At 45.4% G+C, this 17,299-nt stretch overlaps 1 protein-coding gene across 4 annotated transcripts in view; it reads right to left on the reverse strand.

The window, feature by feature from the left end:
• The window catches only part of USP9X (ubiquitin specific peptidase 9 X-linked), a 282,963-nt gene that overhangs the window by 175,834 nt on the left and 89,830 nt on the right, over positions 1-17,299 (reverse strand). For all 4 annotated transcript variants that reach the window (XM_075913065.1, XM_014578958.3, XM_025190080.2 and 1 more), the window contains one exon: positions 6,030-6,236. In XM_075913065.1, the coding sequence (XP_075769180.1) occupies positions 6,030-6,236 (207 nt within the window). The remainder of the gene's footprint in view (positions 1-6,029; positions 6,237-17,299) is intronic.

The following is a 17,299-nucleotide window of genomic DNA, read 5'->3' on the forward strand; positions in this document are numbered from 1 at the left end:
GAGGTGCCGGGGGACTGATGGATCATTGCCACTGACTTGCCCCAGTGCTAGATGGGTGGCAGAGGAGGATAAGCTCTCCCTCAACTCACTAGAGTGTTGCCATTCGTGCCATAGCCACAACCAATACCAGAACCAACATCAAAGTGTGTGCCAGGGAGAGCAGCACTGCACGTGCCACCGGGCCTGAGGTCATCGGAGAGGGCTCAGCCAGTGCCAAACTTAATGATCATCTGCCTGTGTCTAGTGCCAACGCCTCAGTGTGTGGACATGGCTCTCTCAGTTCACTGAGGGGGATGAGGGTGGAGTCAAGGTCAGTTCTATGAACTCGTGTGATGCCTCAAAGGTGTTCAATGTGGAGAGTCAATCAACAAGCACCAGCTCCTCCTCTGGCTGCGATCGACTGGCCACACATGGGCCCATGAGCAGCAGTCCTTGAGGCCAGTGCTGGTGCATCAGGGTGCCCTAAGCGGGGGCACACCACAGGCACGGGCCGAGTTAGTGAACTACTCCACCCTCCTCTTCTTATGGGACGCCGGGTATCGAGAGCGTGGGCGGAAGGGCGTCTCAACGCTGTTGAGGCCCCAGAGGAACTTGGTGCCTCCTGCACCGAGGCACTCATCAGGCATGAGTCTCTCTCTCACTGGGCCTGGGAGCTTGAAGCTATGGCAAAACTCGCCGTTTGCCAGGACATAAGCCTCACCGAGACACTTTAGGCACGAATTGTGTGGATCCCCACAGGGCATAGGCTTAGTACAGTTCGCGGGCTTAAAGCTGTGACCCCTGGCATGCCTCGGGGGTGGGACGCGTGAGCAACAGTCAAACCCAGATCCAACAGTAATACTAACTAACAAGATAAACAACTTAATAACAAATAATAGGGAAAGCAACTTGGAGAAACAATGGGACTCAACTAGGGGCTAACTACCTGCGAATACTGCTGGGACCTACTATGCAAACAAGCGAAGTAAGAGCTCCAACAACTGGCGGTAAGAAGGAACTGAGGAGGTGGAGGGCCAGAAAGCAGCTAGTGGAACCATTCCAGTGGGCTCCCCTACTGGCCTGACTAGTACCTTGAAGGGAAAACTCTCCGGCAATCTGTTCACAGGGCGTGCACACACCTAAGCGGAATGGACATGACCAAGCACTCAAAAAGAACTCCTTCATTCACTTTCTCCACACCAGTCATGATTTTAAAGACCTCTTTCATATCCCTCTTTAATCCTCTCTTTTCAAAGCCGAAAAGTCCAATTCTTATTAATCTCTCCTGGCAGCCATTCCATACCCTCAATAATGTTTGTTGCCTTTTTCTGTGCCTTTTCAAATGCCAAGGTATCTCTTTTTCTGAATGCATTATTCAAATGTGGGCATATCATGGATTTATACAGAGACAATAAGATATTCTCTGTCTCATTCTCTATCCCTTTTTAAATGATTCCCAACATTCTTTTTCCTTTCTTGACTGCTGCTGCACAGTGAGTGGATGTTTTCAGAGTACTAGCCACAAGAACTCTAAGATCTATGTCTTGAGTGTTAACAGCCAATATAGTCCCCATCATTTTATATGTATGGCTGGGATAATGGTTTTCCAATATGTATTACTTAGCATATATTAATATTAAAATTTCACTTTCCGCTTTGTTGCTCTGTCACCTGGTTTTGTGAGATCCCTTTGAACATATTCACAATCAGCTTTTGATACAACTATCTTCAGCAGTTTTGTATAATGTGCAAGACCATCTCATGGTTTACCCCTTCCTCCAAATCATTGATGAATGTGTCGAAAAGGACTGGTCCCAGTACAGACTCCTGGGGAACGCCACTAGTTACCTCTCTCCATTCTGAAAACTGACCATTTAGTCCTCCTGTTTGTTTCTCATCTTTTATCAATCCACAAGAGGACCATCCTTCTTATACAATGACAGTTTACTTTGATTAAGAACATTTGGTGAGGGAACTTGTCAAAGGCTTTCTGGATATCTAAGTACACTATATCCACTGGATCCCTCTTGTTCAGATATTTGCTGTCCCACTCAAAGAATTCCACTAGTTTAGTGAGTCATGATTTTCCTTTACAGAAACCATGCTGACTTTTCCCCAACAAATTACATTCATCTGTGTCTCTGACAATTCTGTTCCATAGTTTCAACCAGTTTGCCTGATACCAAAATTAGACTTACCAGCCTGTAACTGTCAAAATCACACCTAGACCCCTTTTTAAAAACTGGCCTCACATTAGCTATCCTCCAGTCATTGGGTAAAGATAATTTAAAGGATAGATTACAAACCACAATTAGTAGTTCTGCCATGTGACAGTTTACTTTTTTTTATTTTTTTTATTTTTTTTTAAGAGATCTTGGGTGAATGCCATCCAGTCCTGGTGACCTATTACTGTTTAGTTTATCAATTTGTTCCCAGAACCTCCTCTAATGACTCCTCAATCTGGGACAGTTCCTCAGATTTGTCAGAGGCAGCAAGTGAGGGGGGAGCAGGAGCTGATGCTGGGGGAACTGGCTTAAAAGCAAGTTCCTCCCAGCACCGTCTCCATGGGGGCAGGGAAGTAGAGGGAATCAGGCGCGAGCCAGCAATCAGCTGATTCCCAGCTCATGCCCAGTCCCAGATGCTGCAACTCTGATTTTTAAATGTATTAAGAGCCTGCTGGCAATTAATACATTTAAAAATCAGAAGTACAGCACGGGGGACCCAGAGAGAGCCGGGACTCAGCTGGCCTGGCTCGTGCCAGCCTTTTAAATGTGTTCAGAGCCAGCAGGCTCTGAACACATTTAAAAGGTAGCAACTCGGTGGGGTTGGCTCCCCTGCTTATCAACTGAGGGACTAGTCAACTATCTGATAAGCTTTTGCTTATTGGATAGTCAGCGAGTCGCTTACATCCATAGTCGAGAGATCTCCACCATTCGCCCTAAGCAGGCAAGTAAGCATATGGTTCTCCCAGTCCTCAAAAACGAAGTTTTCTAAGTTTCTAATGATTGAATCTCCCATTACCGATACCTGTCTCTCTCAACAAACCTGTATTACCAGAAGCTAATAATGGATATTAGGAACAGGTGCAGCTGAAGTGGTGCTGATTTTGGTAAGCATGTTTAGAATCTTGACCTCACCAGGCCAAGGAACAAGTGTCTCAAAACTTTTCCTGAGAAAAACAGAAATCAATCATTACGCTAGTAATATTAAAATGACACTGAACATGGAAAGTTCGGCAGCTTCCAAATACTGAATATGTGTTAGGACAAACTTCGGTACAAGTTCTAAAAAACAGGGAGAGAGAATAATTCTGAAAATTATACATCTGACAAAGTGGGTCTTTGCCCACAAAAGCTTATGCTCCAATAAATCTGTTAGTCTATAAAGTGCCACAGGACTTCTCGTTAATACCGAAAATATGTCATAAATCAATATTAGCCCTTTCAATGGATTACATTAGATTGTGACTGACCCATTTCAGGTGAAATACAAACAGAACAGATCAAGAAAAGTGCAGTAAAATTATTTAAAGCATGTAAAACAGATTTTAAAATGGACTATTTGGCTTAAAAAACATCATTAAGAATAAATGGTCGATTAGGTGCTTCACATTATTCCCAGTATCTTCCAATAAAGTACCAAGCATTACCCATGAAACTAAAGCACCAAATTTAAAACTAATAAGAGGAACTGCCTTTTTCACCTCAATTCAGTTAGGGGCCACCACTTACACTATGACAAATGACATGAAGGCTATCACTTTGGGAGTAACTGGGCTCTATGGAGGTCAGGCACCCAGCTTACCTGTGACAGGCTCTGCTAAGAAGAATCAATCAACCCAGATGGTGGGAAAACCGTTAATTAGTTAAGAAACAACTGGGCATTATAAAGGATGTAACTGTTGAAACCAGTCTCTATACCAGATGACTGCAAAGTAGAGCATGTAATTTTTTAAACAGGCTCCAGTGGTGATCCTGGCAATTACAAGGCCAATATCCCTAATTTCAGTACTAGGCAAATTGGTAGGAACTACAGTAAGAAACAGAATAATTAGACACATTGATAAACAATTGCGTTGGGGAAGTCATGCCTTGAACAATCTACAAGAATTCATAGTGGAGTGAACAAGCATATGAATAACAATGATAAAGTGGATACACAGCACTAGGATTTTCAGAAAGCCTTTGACAATGTCCCTCACCAAAAGTTCTTAAGGAAACTATATAACTCTGGGTTATGATGTAATTACTACTTCCATTAATGTTCTTGAAAGGAGGATGAATCATGCAGTGGCAAAGTTTACACACAATATAAAATTGTTCAAGATCGTTAATTCCAAACCATACAGCAGAAATACAAAGAGTTACAAAACTGAGCAACAAAATAGAACAAAGCTCAAAGCAGTGTATATTGAACTAGGTCATCTGTAAAGCTGTGTGCGGGCCCAGGACAGCCCCTTCTCCACCCCAAGCCTCAGTCCCACTTCTCACCACTGCCCTGCTCTCATTCCATTCTTCCTCCAAGTGAGGTGGCCTGGGGGATTAATGAGAGGCTTGGCACCGTCAGCAAGGGTCACGCCAACCTATATCCTCACTGGTGGAAGCACGAAGTGGAGTGACCTAAACCCAACCTGCTCCACTAGTTCTCAAGCCACATTCCTCCATTTCCAGCTGCTGCAAGTGAGCATGGGTGCAGTCTCACGCTTTTCCATAAATCCCAAACCCCAAGTGATCCAGTTAGAGGCCCATAGAGCAAAGTGGGCAGGGTTGCTCCACTTCCCACGAATGAATGTGGGGGTGAGCCCAATCCCTGATACGGACACTAGGTCCCCTGCTAGTTCCCCAGGTCAGCATGGGTCCCACAGGGCTCCATAAAATGAAAGGCCCAAGCTGGTTGCCCTGAACCATCATATGGACAGAACAGCTCTGATATTGGAAAAGGTAATCCCAACTATACATACTAGAGAGCTGTGCCCCCTGCTCGCTATGCCTGTCAACCCCCCTCTCATGGGGGAGAGGGAGACAACCCTAGCTCTCCCCCCAGCCACTGGGGAAAGCCAGACAGGGTCCCTTCTCCCTCCTGCCCCCAGCCGTGCCAGCGTGGGTCCCTTCTATTTCCCAGCCCCAACTGTGCCAGCCTAGGCCAATTCTCTCCTCCTCCCCGCAGCATGTGCCAGCCCAGGCCACTTCTCTCCCCACACCACCCCTAACAACCCAGGCCACTTCACCCTTCCTCCCTCCACCAACCTGGGTGCCTCCTTTCTCCCCTCCCCGGCCTCCGCTTTTCCTCCCCCTCGCACTCCTCTCACCCCCACCCCACCCGTGCCAGCCCGGGCTCGCTCGCTCACACGAGCACACCCACCTGCCGCCATGACCTAACCCTAACTCCACCCTGAGCCATGGTGGACCCCACGCTCTCCCTCCACTTGCCACATCTCAAAGGACATAGCAGGACTCAAAAAAATTCAGAGAAGGGCAACAAAGAATATGAAATGGGATCAATACACAGAGACTAAAAAGAGTAGGGCTGATCACTTAGAAAAGTGATGTCTAAGACAGGGAGCATGATAGGAAGTTTATAAAATTGTGAATGGCACAGAGGAACGGAACAAAAAAAGGATCTTTTACCTTGCCCCACAACAGAAAAACCAGCAGGCACTGCATGAAATTAATAAGCAACAGGCTAATTAATAGTAAACAAAAGGAACTATTTTGCCCTCAACTTATTGCCATAGGAGATTGAAATGGACAAAATTACATGGGAGTTGAAAAAAGAACTGGATGAGTTCATGGAGAAAGATCGATCATGTGGCTATTAGCCAAGATGGTCAGGGACATAACTTCACGCTCCAAGTGACCCTAAACCTTCAACTACCAGGAGGTGGAGTGAAACACTAGATGGATCACTTTACAATTGGCCTGGTCCATACACTTTCGCCTCAACTTCTAGTACAAGCCACTGCCACAGATAGGATATTAGGTAAAATAGTTCATGCACTCACTCATAATGGTAGTTTTTACGTCCTAATAGAACCACAATCAATCTCTTACCTGTGAACAGCTGTAATCTAAAATTTTAATGTGGGCACTAAGAGCCTGGTCCATGATATCAACAGGTACATCATCACTATGTGCCAAATTCCACAGAAGATTCAATACTTTGTGTGCCATCACTCCATCTTTATCATCTTCAGCAAGACGACGGATTAATTCAAGTAATTTTTCCCGTTGTTTTTTGCTTGCGTTTGTCCAGCTTGCCTGATAAATAAAGCATTTGATTCAGAAGTTAAACCAACAGATTTTTAAGTTTGGTTCTATACGTTATGACATGTCCTGTTATGAAAGCATACTGTGAAAATGCACTAATTTACAAACTGCATCTGTCAAATCATAAGAAAACACATCAGATCACACATTTCAGTGGTTACTGCTGTCTGTGGTACCAAGTTTTTTTGAGAAGTAAAGTAGGTTTGGAAATTTAAGCATTCCTTAAAATTACGATAAATATATTCTATTGTTTTGAAATAGCTGATAAATGATTTAATGTTGACATTTTAAACTACCACCTCCAAAATGGAGTGAACTTAAGAGGCTTTCAGATAGTGCTTTCTAAAGATTCCCCCTACCTATTATTAAAAGGCATCTAAAAAACATTAAAATGTTTTTTAATTTTATTTTATAACTATAACACTGATGCAACAGACTGCCTGACAATATAGGCTGGACCTCCCTGATCCAGCACCCTCGGGTCCTGAGCTGTCCCAGACCAGAGAGTTTGCCAAATCAGGGGAGGTCAGTGCTTCCCTGCAGGCAGCCCTGCTGCAGGGCTCTCTGCTCCGTCACTGGCTCCCCCTAACACTGGACCAGCACGGCTCCCCCGACCCAGCTGCCTGCCGACTGACCCAGGGTTTCTGGCAGGGACCATTTGGTTGCTGACACCCCCATGGGGAACACCCTGCAGCAAAAGCCCCATGGTTGAGGCTGACCTGCTGCTGCCAGCAGTTCCCCAGCCAGAGCGTCTAGATGCCCTGCCCTGCTGCTACAGCCACCCACTGTCACTGGGGATTCCAGCCTCTCGCCTCAGCAGCCCCGTTTCAGCCAGGGTTTCCCCAGCAAAGGCTGTCCGGTCACCCATGCACCGTTGCCACCAGGCGTTTGCTTGAATTCCTGGCTGAGGGCCAGCAGCTCCATTGCAACATGGGTTTTCCCTGCCTGGAGTCGAGATTCCCCAGTCACCTGGCCTCACTAACACCGGGGGTTCCCAACCAGGGCGGGGGGCTCCCCAGCCCCTGCATTGCTCCTGCCAGATTTGGGAGATTCAACCTGTACAAAAATAATTTTCACTACTATACCTGTACCAAAGTAAGTTTTGGACATGAACTTCTTCCAAATAACTTTTCTTTTTTAATTAAAGGGGCCACAAACAACATTAACTTTCCTTTTAATGTAATTTCTGAATTCTCATTTAAATGTTTTATTTAGTAAATAGAGTTACAGCTTTCAATACGTTTGAAATTAATATTTGAAACCTTTATTTATACGAACACAGCTAAAAATCTTATCTAGCCTACTACACGCAAAAAATCAGTTTATATTAAGCTGAAAACTTTAGAATTGTCATTCCATCACAAAATTATACTACTATGAGAAGTTACTGCAAGAGCTTCTGTATATTTTGTGAATTTAAATATACTGAAACTGTACTGTGAAATTATTTTTTTTTAAATCACGCTATTATGGATATGCCTATTGGAATAGTAATAAAAAGTTCCAAACAGCTAGGTTTTGTGTTTCTATTGGTTGGGATTTTATTGGTGGTGCACACAATTTATTCAGCACGTGGACAGAAAAGATTAGAGCGAACATTGGTAGCAGTGTCCATTCAGCCCACATATACACCACGAGGCTACCTAGAGCGTACAGGTTACCCTCCATCAATAAGTTTCTGGACTGCATTGGAGACAACTTTCTGTTTCAGAAGGTTGAAAAAGCTACCAGAGGAGAAGCTGTTCTGGATTTGATTTTAACAAATAGGGAGGAACTAGTTGAGAACTTCAAAGTGGAAGACAGTATGGGGGACAGTGATCATGAAATAACAGAGTTCATGATCTTAAGGAAAGGTAGAAGGGAGACCAGCACAATTGAGGTAATGGATTTCAGGAAGGCAGATTTTGATAAGCTCAGAGAACTTGTAGGTAAGGTCCCATGGGAAGCAAGACTGAAGGGAAAAACAACCGAGGAGAGTTGGAAGTATTTCAAAGGGATGTTGTTAAGGGCCCAAAAGCAAACAATTCTGCAGTGTAGGAAAGATAGAAAATATGGCAAAAGACCAGCTTGGCTTAACAAGGAGATCTTGCATGATCTCAAAATAAAAAAGGAGTTCTATAAAAAATGGAAACTAGGACAAATAACAGGATGAATATAGGCAAGCAACACGGGAATGCAGGGGCAAGATTAGAAAGGCAAAGGCACAAAATGAGATCAAACTAGCTACAGGCATAAAGGGAAACAAGAAGACCTTTTATAAATACATTAGAAGCAAGAGGAAGACCAAGGACAGGGTAGGCCCACTGCTCAGTGAGGAGGGAGAAGCAGTAACAGGAAACTTGGAAATGGCGGAGATGCTCAATGACTTCTTTGTTTCGGTCTTCACCGAGAAGTCTGGAGGTGTGCCTAACGTAGTGAATACAAGCAGAGAGAGGGTAAGTTTAGAAGATAGCATACACAAAGAACAAGTTAAAAGTCACTTAGGAAAGTTAGATGTCAGCAAGTCACCAGGTCCTGATGAAATGCATCCCAGGATACTCAAGGAGCTGATAGAGGACGTATCTGAGCCTTTAGCTAAGATCTTTGAAAAATCATGGAAGACAGGGGAGATTCCAGAAGACTGGAAAAGGGAAAATATTGTGCTCATCTATAAAAAGGGGAATAAGAACAACCCAGGAAACTACAGACCGGTCAGTTTAACGTCTGTCCCAGGGAAGATAAGGGAGCAGGTAATTAAGGAAATCATATGCAAACACTTGGAAGGTAATAAAGTGATAGGGAATAGCCAACATGGGTTTGTGAAGAACAAGTCATGCCAAACTAAACTGATAGCTTTCTTTGATAGGATAACGAGCCTTGTGGATAAGGGAGAAGCGGGGGATGTCATATACCTAGACTTTAGTAAGGCATTTGATATGGTCTCGCATGATATTCTTGATAAACTAGGCAAATATAACTTAGATAGGGCCACGATAAGGTGGGTGCATAATTGGCTGGATAACCGTAGTCAGAGAGGAGTTGTTAAAGGTGCTAAATCCTACTGGAAAGGGATAACAAGTGGAGTTCCGCAAGGGTCTGTTTTGAGACCCGTACTGTTCAATATCTTCATCAATGATGTAGATATTGGGATAGAGAGTACGCTTATTAAGTTTGCAGATGATACCAAACTGGATGGGTTTGCAACTTCCTTGAAGGATAGGGACATAATTCAAAATGACCTTAGCAAGTTAGAGAAATGGTCAGAGGTAAACAGGATGAGGTTTAATAAAGAGAAATGCAAAGTGCTCCACTTAGGAAGGAACAATCAGTTCCATACATACAAGATGGGAAGCGACTGTCTAGGAAGGAGCATGGCGGAAAGGGATCTAGGGGTCATAGTGGACCACAAGTTGAATATGAGTCAACAGTGTGATGCTGTTGCAAAAAAAGCAAACATGATTCTAGGTTGTATCAACAGGTGTGTTGTAAGCAAAACTCGTGAAGTCATTCTGCCGCTCTACTCTGCACTAGTTAGGCCTCTGCTGGAGTACCGTGTCCAGTTCTGGGCGCCACATTTCAAGAAAGATGTGGAGAAATTGTAAAGGGTACAGAGAAGAGCGACAAGAATGATTAAAGGTCTAGAGAACATGACCTATGAAGCCAGGCTTCATGAACTGGGCTTGTTTAGTTTGGAAAAAAGAAGATTAAGGGGGGGACATGATAGCGGTTTTCAAATATCTAAAAGGGTGTCACAAGGAGGAAGGAGAAAATTTGTTCCTCTTGGTTTCTGAGGACAGGACAAGGAGTAATGGGCTTAAAGTGCAGCAGGGGAGGTTTAGATTGGACATTAGGAAAAAATTCCTAACTGTCAGGGTGGTCAAATATTGGAATAAATTGCCAAGGGAGGTGGTGGAATCTCCCTCTCTGGAGATATTTAAGAACAGGTTAGATAGACATCTGTCAGGGATGGTGTAGACAGAGCTTGGTCCTGCCTTGAGGGCGGGGGGGCTGGACTCGATGACCTCTTGAGGTCCCTTCCAGTCCTATGATTCTATGATTAATTCCTTCTCTACCTCATAGTCACTGACAAGAACTCTAAAATAGAGGAACAATGGTAGGTTACGAAGTACGTAAAGTTCATCGTGAAGAACCATCATTACTGCACAAGGTAATTTCTTTGAATAGTCTATTAGTGCTGCACTGCAGAAGACATCAGAATATGCCCTTCTAGGAGATTTGGCGCATCAGAGTTGGGTATAGATGACTATGCTGTAGAGCGAGAGATGACATTGGAGGCAGAGACCCCAATGATCACAAAGTTCTGTGAAGATGTGAAGTGAGGCTCTTGTCCCTATTCTATAAATGTATCTGATAAGGACATTCTTGAAGATGACAGATGAGAGGTTGACTTGAGTGTGTATGGTTAGTATTTGGACAGGACATATTGCCAATTTGATTAATATTGTGATGTGAAGTCATAAACTGCACCTCATGACCACTGCCAATGCCACCAACCTAGCTACCAAATCAGCTCCATCCCATGCAATTTGGGGGGAGCACCTTGCAGTTACTGTACCCTCCTCCATCATGACCCCAAATCCCTGGGGCAGTGAGTCCTTGAACTTACAGAACAAGTCTCATAAGTTGAAGCTGTACCTCCCTCAAAAGAGGTTGGTGGTTGGCCAGCCAGAACTGAAGACTCAAATTAATAAATCTTTCTTCTAAAAAGGTTCAGCACTTTGGCCTTTTTATTATTGGAACTTGAACTGATTTTTCCTTGTCTGTCCTTCTCGTGGACCACAAAACGGCCAGCAAGCCTGGATACAGAAGAGTATACAAATATTCAAATTCCTTGGCCAGAATGAAATACTATTTATTGGCCCTCTTGGAGGTGGGGGGAAGAGAGGGGGGGAGAGAGCTAGAGTAAGGAAGTTTGCCAAAGTGCTTTTGCTATTTTTAGGACCGTATCTTGCACCGGTAGCACAATAAGGGTGGAAGCAGAGGTCAAGAGCACATAAAACAGGGTGTCCACTTATTTGGCCATCTCCTCCACTTCCAAGACCAAATTCATATCCACCCTATGCATGCAGCATCGGACATTCTTTTAAGTTGTCCAGCAGGCTAGTTCAAGAGGAGCTTCCCACTGTCTCATTTGAGGATGAGGACTGGATGACGAAGAGGCTCCGAGGGATCATCCCCCCATGGGATAGCTCCTATACCCTGACCACCTTGTGCATGGAGCTCAGTGAGGCAGCGACCAAGAAATGGACTCATGGAGGCATCAGCATCACAGGCATACCCAATGTGCTTCTTTCTATCATGGTGAAGGGCTGAACTCCCTTTCCAAAACAGAGGAATTGGCATCAGGTGACCATAGAATGGGCTATCTGAGCTTGTGTCCAACAGCTAACTGTCACCACGGGAGACTGGAGCCATGAGGAGGAGGATTGGGGGAATGGTACTGCAACAAAGTCTGCTCCCACCATTTTGGAGACTAGGATTTGTGCCAAGCTGACAGGAGAAGGATCAGTGTGCCAGAGATGCAGTGACCAGTACCTTCCTCTAGGCAACCCACATCGAAGACCATGAGCGTAATGCTAACAACGTAGGATGCCCCACAAAAGATAGACAGTTGGGGCATGGAGATGGAAAGCACTGTCTTGTTGGAGACAGGTGTCATTTGCTTTTTCCATGACCTCTGACAAACAAGGTTCCAGTGGCACTAGTAGAGGCCTCTGTTCTCAGTCTAAGTTCACTACCACTCTCTGGAGTTTTTGTTGTTGGATTTCTAAAGGGATAGGAAGCCTATTGGGGAAGCGTTCATGTGTCTATTGGCCCACACTACATCTTTTGCCCTCCTTGCTCAATGCTGGAGAGTCACTCTTCTTCAACCTCTGCTTAAACACCAGTGATCCACAACTACTAGCCCTTGTGAGGCAAGGGAAATGAACTCCAACCACTATGGTCATTAAAAAGGAACTCAGAAGGTGTAGGGCCAGAGGGGCCTAATGTACTGAAGGTACTACAGCCAAACCTAGATACCACTACGGTAAAAATCTCTGAACTGTCACATGTGGGTACGCACACACCCAGAATGGAATCTCAAAAGAAGTATCATGTACTGACGTCATCATTTTTGCAGAGTGCTTAATCCTGTCCTTGTCTGGTGCTACTGAATTGGTGCCTGTGCCCATCAGATCCACAAGCATGTCAAAAGTGCTTGTAACAGTAGTTTTTGTAAGCCATAGGTAACAGGGTTTGCCTCAGTGCCAACATTATCAAAGATAGCAAGTGTTCTGCAGATCATTAGAAACTAGCTCTGGGCTCACTATCAGGACTCCCCACTCTCCTGTTTATTTGACCCACAACCTTTAGATATTGAGAGTGACATGATTCATACAGATTTTATAGATTTATGTATTGATGATAATGAATTAACGGGGTAACAACGAATGAGAATAAGTATGGATGTGGTATGACTGTGGAGTGGACAGAAGAGGCCGAAGGCAAAGCAGCAAAACATCAGGAGACCCAACTGTGCAAAGTGGCTATGGGACAAAACACGAAAAACTAAGACTAAGGAGAATGACTCTGTGTGAAATACCCAGTCTTATAAAAAAGTTTGAGGAAAGTTTTCCACAGCAGTTTCTCTGAATCATCAACAGAGCTACTGATTAAAAGTATACAAGGGTCCTTCGCATCAGTGGAGACAAATCAATAAAGAAGCTGAGGCAGCATATGCACTACCAGATCTCCAGCCTCTTCCAGCTACTATCAAGGTTGGCCACCTGATAAGTACACTTGCATGAGTATGCTTGAAAACGGAATAGACTATATTGCAATTACATATAAGCAATCTTAACATCTTTGACTGTATACACACATGCACACACACAAAAAAGCCCCGTGTTATCTGGCACACCCAGGGATTAGGTCGTGCTGGTTTCCTAAAAATTCCAGGTATCCTGGGGGGGAGGGGGCGAGATGCGGCCTGCTGAGGGGGAGATGAAAGCTGGGCCAGAGGGAGGGCGGGATGCTATTCTTGCTGTGCCGTCAATCCTTTGGCTCTCCTCTATAAGGATACGTCTAGACTACAGGCTTCTGTCGACAGAAGTTTTGTCGACAGATATTGTCGACAAAGAGCGTCTAGACTACATTGAGTTCTGTCGACAAAGCAAGCTGCTTTGTCGACATGGTAGTGTAGACGCAAAGGACAGTTTACATGCAACAACACCTGCTGTCTACAGAAACTCTGTTGACAGACAGCGTTATGCCTCGTAAAATGAGGTTTACCAGCGTCGACAAAACTGCTAAGTTCTGTCGACGTTATGTCGACAAAACTCAGTGGTAGTGTGGACGCAGGTATAGTTTTGTCGACAAAAGTCCACTTTAGTCGACAAAACTCTGTAGTCTAGACATACCCTAAGATCCCTTGAGTGGTTTGATCACCCACACCCAGAGGAGCCAATTTGTAACATGGGCTGGGGGAAAACTCACATCTGCCAGGTGACTCTTGACTTGGGTCCAGAGTGAGTCAAAGGACCACCTCCCATGAAGATTATCTTCTGTCTCAGCTCTTTGACCTTGCAAGACCTGTACCTAAGTTGCTGGCAGAGACCACACTTTTAAGGCTTTCCCCGAAGTAGCGTATGCACCAGGAGTGCTTGTCTGCAACAAGGCAGCCTCTTTGCAGGGAAGGTGGTTTGTGAAGCCCCGTGAGCCACGAATACTTCGTTGAGAGATGGGTCCCCAAAGAGGAAAAAAAGAAGTGGGGGGGGGGGGGGGGGAGAGGATGTTCATGTAATAGGGAGAAATTATGAGAGTTGTAATTTTTGCTCTGGGAACTAACTATAGAAATAGAAAAATGAAAGCAATGGTTTCAAACAGACTGAACAACTCCATCTTTAGGCAGAGGTGGTTGAAAAGAAACAGAGAAGTTAGCTGTATGCGCGGGCCTAAGCAACACAACTGCCTGAATTCTCCTTTCAGCAGTACAGGGACACACAAGCACACCTGGAGTAGAGCACCAACAATGACACAAACAAGTACCACAATGCAAATCAACTTAGGTTAGGAGGCAGTCTTACAACACACAATAAATGGACTATTTGAATTCATATAACTACTTAAGCCTTTTGGGCCTTACATTTTTTTCCCCCAGCAAAGATGTGTTCTTAACTGGTGTTAAAGAAAAATTCTTAACACACAAAGTAGCTTGCAGTTTCCACACAAGTTGGCAAGTTGAGTTTAAGGCCAGGCCAACCAAATGCCACCAACTTACACAGCACTATAATGACAGGAAAACTTCTCATCTCAGCAAAGCTAACCGCTTCTCGGGATGGTGGACTAACTAGAGCAACAGGAGCAGTATTCTACCTTTGTAAGCACAGGAATATTTTTATTTAAGAGCTGCATCAACACATTGTTTTAAGTGTAGACATGGCCTAACACTATGAAATCTCAGTAAGCATGTTGATTTGAAGACTAGGGCTCCCCACAGTTTTTACCCAGGCTGCTAACTCAGGTGAAAAGGGGAAGTTACTCACCTTGTGTAGTAACGATCGTTCTTCGAGATGTGTCCCCGTGAGTGCTCCACTCTAGGTGTCGGGCTCGTCCCAGCGCCGTTGATCGGAGGCTTTTCGTAGCTGTAGTCAGCCGGACCGCGCATGCGCAGCAGGCACCGTGCGCCGTTTCTCCTGTCGCGCGGTCCAGCACCTCCACCAGTTCCTCTCACCGTCCGGAATCTGTAACAAGACAGGAAGACAAACCCGGAGCGGGGAGGAGGGCAGGATGTGGCGCACCCACGGGGACACATCTCGAAGAATGATCGTTACTACACAAGTTGAGTAACCTCCCCTTCTTCTTCGAGTGGTCCCCGTGGGTGCTCCACTCTAGGTGACTACAAAGCAGTAGTCAAGATGAGCACTGGGTCAATGATTGTCTGCAGAGGCTAGAACCACAGACACTACTGCCGCGTCTGGGGCCCAGCGTCGCACTATAGCATAATGATGTACGAAAAGTGCTAGAGAATCAGGTGGCTGCCCGGCAAATGTTGCTGAGAGGGACGCCTCGGGCAACCGCTCTAGTGGAATGAGCAATAGGCTGAGAAGCGACTGGCCTTCCTTTGAGTGAATGACATGTCGTGATGCAAGTAGTAATAAGTCTAGCTAAACATTGACTCGAAAGAGGATTGCCTTTGGAACGCTGTGCTATCGACACGAGCAGCCTGTCCGTACATCTCCATGAGCGGGTTCTTTCTACGTAGAAGGCGAGAGCTCGTCGCACGTCGAGCATGTGTAACAAGGTCTCTGAGGGAGAAGCATGTGGCTTGGGATAAAAGGTGGTTAAACTATAGGCTCGTTAATATGAAAAGATGTATTGACTTCGGGGATAAACGCCGGATGTAGGCGCAATGTCTTTGTGTCCTTTGAAAAGTATGTGTAGGAAGGACTTGCCATTAACGCCCCTAGCTCGCTGATTCTGCATGCCGAGGTAATCGCTAATAGGAACACGACTTTCACTGTTAACATTCACAGCGATATGGACACCAAGGGCTCAAACGGAGGACAAACTATTGTGTGCAGGACCAAATCCAGGCTCCAGACTGGTGGAGGCGGTCTGTGGGGTGGATGTAAGTTCATCAGACCTTTCAAAAATCTTTTCGTGGTTTGATAGGAAAAAAAATTCGAGGAACCTTGCAGTGGTTCATGGAAGGCACTGATCGCTGCTAAGTGAACTTTCAGGGTTGACATGGAGAGGCCAGAATCATGAAGCTGGAGGATGTAATCCAGGACCTGCTACAAAGGAGAAACAAGGGGTTGCACATTTTGAGTTTGACACCATTGAGCAAACCTACGCCACTTTGCCAGGTAATTTTTCCGAGTAGAAGCTTTCCTACTGCTCATCAAAATTGTCTTGACTCGTTGTGAACAAAAATGCTCGTCGTGTTTGAGCCAGTTATCAGCCATGCTGTGAGGTGGAGTGAATTGAGTCTGGATGCAGGAGAGCTCCTTGCTCCTGTGATAACAGGTCTGGGTGAAGAGGGAGTGTCCATGGTGGGCATATTGACATCCTGTGCAAGAGTGGGTACCACGGCTGCCTTGGCCATGCCGCGGCTATCAGTATGACTGTCGCCTCCTCGAACATTATTTTCCTCGAGAGTCCTCGTGACTAGGACTGTCAGGAGAAATGCGTAAAGGAGCGATCTGTGCCAAGTGGTCAGAAGAGCGTCGCCTAGAGATCCCCTTCCCATCCCTGCTCTGGAACACAACTGGGGACACTTGGCATTGTGCGCTGTGGCAAAGAGGTCTACTGTCGACGTACCCCACTTGCAAAAGATGTAATGTAGTACGTCTGATCTTATCTCCCACTCGTGATCCACAGGGAATCATCTGCTCAACGAGTCTGCAATGACATTACTGATGCCTGGTAAGTAAGACACTGTGATGGTTGTGTCGTTCTTTATGCACCAGTTCCAAAACCGTATTGCTTCGGCGCAGAGGGAACGAGATCTGGCACCTCCCCGTCTGTTCACATAGTACATCGCTGCCATGTTGTCTGTGAATATCCTGACCATGGTGTGCCGTATGCATGGGAGAAAGTGCTTGCATGCCAGGAAAATGGCACGTAACTCCAAGAGACTGATGTGGTAAGTCTTCTCTGTGGAAGACCATTTGCCCTGAACACAATCGCTGTCCATATGTGCACCCCAGCCTATGAGAGAGACATCTGTTGCTATAAGCACGGAGGGCTGAGGACAACGGAATGGGACTCCCGAAAGGAGGTTTCCAGTGTGCTTCCACCAACGCAGGGAATCGTGGACATGTGGCGGCAGTGACCATCTTGTGAATGCTGTGCTTTTGCGGTAAGTATACCCTCCCCCTAACCAGTGTTGAAGATCCCTGAAATGAAGTCTCGCGTGAGGGACCACGAAGGTGGTGGATGCCATGTGGCCCAGAAGACAAAGGCACGTATGGACGGATACAGTTGGAGTGATGTCGAGGACCTTTACTAGTTCTTGTATCGATTGAAACCTGTCTAGAGGTAAGTATGCCCTTGCTGTGATAGAATCTAGG

The sequence above is a fragment of the Pelodiscus sinensis genome, chromosome 1 (assembly GCF_049634645.1).
Source record: "Pelodiscus sinensis isolate JC-2024 chromosome 1, ASM4963464v1, whole genome shotgun sequence".
NCBI classification, from domain to species: domain Eukaryota; kingdom Metazoa; phylum Chordata; order Testudines; family Trionychidae; genus Pelodiscus; species Pelodiscus sinensis.